This window comes from Oncorhynchus nerka, linkage group LG18 (genome assembly GCF_034236695.1).
Source record: "Oncorhynchus nerka isolate Pitt River linkage group LG18, Oner_Uvic_2.0, whole genome shotgun sequence".
Lineage (NCBI taxonomy): Eukaryota > Metazoa > Chordata > Actinopteri > Salmoniformes > Salmonidae > Oncorhynchus > Oncorhynchus nerka.
Genome location: NC_088413.1, coordinates 3,744,082 through 3,750,659, shown reverse-complemented (window position 1 = coordinate 3,750,659; position 6,578 = coordinate 3,744,082). Strand labels below are relative to the sequence as shown.

Here is a 6,578-nt window from a genome sequence, read left to right as displayed (position 1 = left end):
AAATGACATGGAATGTAGATCTACATAATTAATTTAAAATGCCAAACATGGATTTACCAATTGCAGACTGTAGCTTTAACAGAAACATCAGGACTTCTAGAAGTTCCATTATACAGTTGTTAAAATGAAGTAGATGAGGTGATCTGTCTCCCTGTTTTATTCAGTGTCCAGAAGCCCAGAGCAGAGTCACCTACAACCAGCCTGCTATCAATGAAGAGTGATCAGCCACCTGCTTTCAGCCAGGAATCATTACCAGATGACAATAAGGAAGTGGAGAGTTTGGACAGTGAGGATGTATTAAAGATCACACACAACCTTCTGGACAGAAGAAGTAAGACTGTGTTTCATATAATATTACAAAGAATGGTACAAAGGCCATTATAAAACACACAAACTTATGAGTCCCAACTCTCATTGTTTTCCTACAGGTGAAACTCTACTGACAGTCCAACAAGACATTAAGGCTAAACTGAAACACAAGTATCAACACATATCTGAAGGAATTGGACACCATGGAAACCAAAGTCTGTTCAAGGACATCTACACAGAGCTCTACATCACAGAGGGTGGAAGTGGAGGGCTCAATAATGAACATGAGGTTAGACAGATAGAGATGGCATCCAAGAAACAAACCACACAAGAGACACCAATCAAATGCAACGACATCTTCAAGCCTTTACCTGGACAAGACAAACCTATCAGAACTGTGCTGACAAAAGGAATCGCTGGCATTGGAAAAACAGTCTCTGTGCAGAAGGTCATCCTTGATTGGGCAGAGGGAAAAGCAAATCAGGACGTTCATTTCATGTTTCCTCTTCCTTTCCGTGATCTGAACCTGAAAAAGGACCAATACAGTCTGATGCAACTTCTTTCCCACTACTTCTCAGAGCTGAAAGAGATTGACAGCATTGAAGATGGTGAAACCAAAACTGTTTTCATTTTTGATGGTCTGGATGAGTGTCGACTTCCTCTAGACTTCAAAAACAATGAGAAGTGCTCTGAAGTCACGAAGCCAACCTCAGTGAACGTGCTGCTGACAAACCTCATCAAGGGGAATTTGCTTCCCTCTGCTCTACTCTGGATAACTTCACGACCTGCAGCAGCCAATCAGATCCCTCCTGAGTGCGTTGACCAGGTGACTGAGGTACGAGGGTTCAATGATCCACAGAAGAAGGAGTACTTCAGGAAGAAAATCAAAGATCAGAATCTGGCCAATGAAATCATCAAACACATGAAGACATCAAGGAGCCTCCACATCATGTGCCACATGCCAGTGTTCTGTTGGATATCAGCCACTGTCCTTGAGATGATGCTGAAAGAGGCAGAGAAGGATGAAGTCCCCAAAACTCTGACCCAGATGTACTCACACTTCATACTCATCCAAATCATTGCGAAGAACAAGAAGTACAACAAAGCCACAGAGACAAACGCAAAGGAACTGTCTCAGTCAGACAAAGAGATGATCCTGAAACTGGCTAAACTTGCTTTCCAACAGCTGCAGAAGGGCAACCTGATCTTCTATGAGGAGGACCTGAGAGAGTGTGGCCTTGATGTCACAGAGGCATCAGAGTACTCAGCATTGTGTACAGAGATCTTTAAAGAGGAATCTGGGCTGTACCAAGACAAGGTCTACAGCTTTGTGCATCTGAGCATTCAGGAGTTTCTAGCAGCAGTGCATGCTTTAGAATCATGTCTGAACAAGAAGGAAAATGTTTTCTCCCCACTAGTGATGATGAAGAGAAAAAGTCAATCAGGTTGTCTGACTTACACAGGAGAGCAGTGGACCAGGCCTTGAAGAGTGAGAATGGACACCTGGACCTGTTCCTCCGCTTCCTTCTGGGTCTCTCACTGGAGTCCAATCAGAATCTGTTACGAGGCCTTCTGACACAGACAGGAAGGACAACACAGACCAATGCAGTTGAGAGAACAGCCAGGTACCTTTCAAACAAGATCAAGAAGGAATCCTCACCCGAAAGGATCATCAACTTGTTCCACTGTCTGAATGAACTTGGTGCCAACTCTCTAGTTGAAGACATGCAGACCTCCCTGCGATCAGGAACTATTTCAGAAACAATACTAGAACCTGACCAATGTTCAGCCCTGGCCTACCTGTTACTGATGTCAGAGGAGGTGCTGGAGGAGTTTGACCTGAAGACATACAACACATCAGAGAAAGGTTATCAGAGGTTGCTGCCTGTAGTGAAAACCTGCAAGAGAGCACTGTAAGTTCTGTTATTGAGTTGATGTTGACAGTATCATTATAATGAAGGATTTGTATATCTAACTGATTATCTCCTCTCTCCAGACTGGATCACTGTGAACTCACATATGAATCCTGTGAGACTCTGGCCTCAGCTCTGCAGACACCAAACTCCCCCCTGAGAGAACTGGACCTCAGCTACAATGACCTGGGAGACAGAGGAGTGGAGCTGCTCTGTGTTGGACTAACCAGTCCACTCCGCAACATACAGACACTAGTGTGAGTTAAATATCTCGACTGAGTTAGTATGTTTTTAACATTGGTTGATCATGTCCTTCTGTTATTGTCTTAATGCATCTCAATTTCGTAAAGCTTTGCTTATTTAACAGTGTATCGACATATCTCCTCTCTCCAGACTGGCTGACTGTTACCTCACATATAAATCCTGTGAGACTCTGGCCTCAGCTCTGCAGACACCAAACTCCCCCCTGAGAGAACTGGCCCTCAGCTACAATGATCTGGGAGACAGAGGAGTGGAGCTGCTCTGTGTTGGACTAACCAGTCCACTCCGCAACATACAGACACTAGAGTGAGTTAAATATATTCAGGATGAGTTATTATGTGGATGTTTTCAACATGTGTTAATCATGTGCTCTTCTGCCCTCTAGTCTAGGTCAGTGTGGTCTGACAGAGGGTTGCTGTTCAGATCTGGCCTCAGTCCTGAGTTCACCCAACTCACAACTGAAACAACTGGAGCTGAGAGACAATGACCTGCAGGACTCAGGAGTTACACTGCTGTCTGCTGGACTGGAGGATCCAGACTGTAAACTACACACACTGGGGTAAGTACAGCTGTTTCAGTCAGGTTGGTACTGAGCTGAGTTACTCTGCTGTCTGCTGGACTGGAGGATCCAGACTGTAAACTACACACACTGGGGTAAGTACAGCTGTTTCAGTCAGGTCTGTACTGAGTTTAGTAAAACAAATACTGTATAAATCTAATGTTTCATCACAATATTTGTGTCATGGATAAATGTATTCGTGTCCTACAAGATGATTGACATCAGTACACCAACCTAGACAGCTGTTGTGTCTCTCTGTAGGCTGTCTGGCTGTCTGGTCACAGAGGAGGGCTGTGCTGCTCTGTCTTCAGCTCTGAGGTCAAACCCCTCCCACCTGAAAGAGCTGGACCTGAGCTACAATCACCCAGGAGACTCTGCAGGGGGACTGCTTTCAGCTGCTCTGGTGGATCCCACATATAAACTGATGAAGCTGAAGTAAGTCAGAATAGATGTCCTGATAGTGTGAGCAGCGGTTGTGTCATATGTAGTGTAGTAAGATCAGTAACATGAGGACATGATGGTAGAATTAAGGGGGAAGTTTACCCAGCAGGCTGAGCACTCCAACACAGCATACATCATCACCACATGAATACTCTTCTTCTGCATCTCTGATATCCTGTTGGAATTGTACTCTGTTCTGTATGCAGTAGGTAGGATAGAATACCTGTATGTCTCTAGTAATGAATTGTACTCTGTTCTATATATGCAGTAGGTAGGACCCAGAATACCTGTATGTCTCTAGTAATAGATTGTACTCTGTTCTGTATGCAGTAGGTAGGATAGTATACCTGTATGTCTCTAGTAATGAATTGTACTCTGTTCTGTATGCAGTAGGTAGGATAGAATACCTGTATGTCTCTAGTAATGAATTGTACTCTGTTCTATATGCAGTAGGTAGGATAGAACACCTGTATGTCTCTAGTAATGAATTGTACTCTGTTCTGTATGCCGTAGGTAGGATAGAATACCTGTATGTCTCTAGTAATGAATTGTACTCTGTTCTGTATGCAGTAGGTAGGATAGAATACCTGTATGTCTCTAGTAATGAACTGTACTCTGTTCTGTATGCAGTAGGTAGGATAGAATACCTGTATGTCTCTAGTAATGAATTGTACTCTGTTCTGTATGCAGTAGGTAGGATAGAATACCTGTATGTCTCTAGTAATGAACTGTACTCCGTTCTGTATGCAGTAGCTAGGATAGTAATGAACTGGGATAGTGCACCAGAACACAACAATATGGTTTAAATGTTGACTGCTTTATTAGGTCTTTGTCAGTCAATAACTTGTTTCTCCTACAGTGTGGATCATGGTGGAGAGTGCAGGCTGAAATCAGGGCTGAGGAAATGTAAGTCTCTTCAATCCTATTTAACTGTATATTCAGAACTATAGTAACATAGTAACTAATCAATACTTGTTCTGTAACTACAAAACAACATTTTATATGAAGATGTGGTTTGATTAAACTCTCCTTTTGTCTACAGATGCCTGTCATCTCACCCTGGACCCAAATACAGCAAACCCAAACCTGAGACTGTCTGAGGGGAACAGGAAGGTGACACGGCTGTTGAAGGAGCAGCATTATGAAGACTATCCAGACAGATTGGATCATCCCCAAGTTCTCTGCAGAGAAGGCTTATCTGGAGGTCGTTATTACTGGGAGGTGGAGAGGGATGGTGGCGGGGCTTACATTGGTGTGGCGTACAAAGGAATGGAGAGGAAGGGAGGGCAGAGTGACCGTAGGATTGGACACAATAGGAAGTCCTCGTGTTTATTCTGCTCTGATGGTTGTCATAACATTTACCATCATGGAATCATCAGATCCAGTCGACCGATCAAGAATTTTCCTGTTTCTAAGAGAGTTGGAGTGTATCTGGACTGGTCAGCTGGTACTTTGTCCTTCTATAGTGTGTCCTCCTCTGGTACACTGACACACCTTTACACAGAACACACCACATTCACTGAACCCCTTTATCCTGGGTTTGGGTTTGAGGTTTCCTCCTCTGTGACCCTGTGTCAGATAGATGACCAACACATTCAGAGGTGAGTCAAATAGCAATGTTTCATCATTTGTTTCCTCTGGAATCATTCCTACAATTAGATTAGTAGTAGTGGTGTGTTTTAATGTGTTCTGTTGGACCTACAGACAGTTAGATTAGTAGTAGTGGTGTGTTTTAATGTGTTCTGTTGGACCTACAGACAGTTAGATTAGTAGTAGTGGTGTGTTTTAATGTGTTCTGTTGGACCTACAGACAGTTAGATTAGTAGTAGTGGTGTGTTTTAATGTGTTCTGTTGGACCTACAGACAATTAGATTAGTAGTAGTGGTGTGTTTTAATGTGTTCTGTTGGACCTACAGACAGTTAGACTGTGCCTAGTTAAATATCACCATCAGTATTGACTTTATGGAAGGTGACATAGTGGGCAATGTCACATTTAGGCAATGCAGCCTACATAGGGAGCTGTCCTGTCACCCTTTATACACCCTTTGTACTGCTTATGAAGACTGTATGTATGCTATATAAAGCCTTTATACGTTGTATTTAGTTTAATCACAGTCTATCCTTCTGCTTTACCAAATCCAGAGACCATGGTGGAGAGAGTTGGACCAAGCCTGGACCTGAGGACACCAGAGACCATGGTGTAGAGTGTTGTATCAAGCCTGGACCTGAGGACACCAGAGACCATGGAGGAGAGAGTTGTATCAAGCCTGGACCTGAGAAATGTGAGTGTTATTTGATTTAATTGTTTTTAAATCAAAATAGTTTCAAAGCATTCATTGTAGTTGATTTCAAGGCAAGGAACACAATCATGATCTATTTGGTCAAAACAAATGTATTTATATTATATTTCTACAACAACTAAGAGTATTGGAGAGCAAGGCTAAACTTCTCTGCTGTTTTGGTCCCGTGACTAACACGCTGTAAGAGAGTGAAGAGAACCCGTGCACATGGGCAGATACTGTGTGTGACTGTTTGAGAGAGAAGTCACATCTTGCTCATCACAATATCTGTGGTGCTGCTCATATACAACATCATTTATTGACTCTACCTTAAGCTCTCATCATAGGATCTACCAGAAATCAGGCCCCCAACATCTACAAAACATGGACCAGAACGATGTTGTTTCGTTTCCACAAACATTCATTAATATAACACTAATGTCAGATAATGGTATACTAAAGAGTGTACATTCTGTGACTGTTAAGCTACTTATATAAATTATTATTACAAGTCTATTTAATGATTATTAATTCATTACTCCATGATATTGTCCGTTTCTTAAATAACTACTTTGCCTTCAGGGATTCTCAGAGCTGTAAGACTTGTGGACTATGTTGAGGTAAGTCATTATGTCAATTCTTACTTTACATACCTGCAGGACAGCCACAGTCTACAGGTGTGTACTGACCCAACCATTCAGTCAGGCACAGTCTCAAAGCCAGGTGTGTACTGACCAACACATTCATACTGGGATATAGACAGTCCTGTGTTCTGCTTTAGTAATATAAACACAGTCTCACAGCCAGGTGTGTACT

General features: G+C 42.6%; 1 protein-coding gene across 1 annotated transcript; it reads left to right on the top strand.

Moving 5' to 3' along the window:
• The first annotated feature begins 210 nt into the window (after nt 1-210).
• Nucleotides 211-5,944, top strand: LOC135561967 (NACHT, LRR and PYD domains-containing protein 12-like). The gene is given in 10 exon segments (XM_065004498.1): nt 211-331; nt 429-1,726; nt 1,729-2,222; nt 2,306-2,479; nt 2,616-2,789; nt 2,869-3,042; nt 3,304-3,477; nt 4,343-4,389; nt 4,526-5,084; nt 5,626-5,944. Coding segments are annotated over 10 exon segments (3,375 nt in total). The 3' UTR covers nt 5,786-5,944.
• The last annotated feature ends 634 nt before the right edge of the window (nt 5,945-6,578 follow it).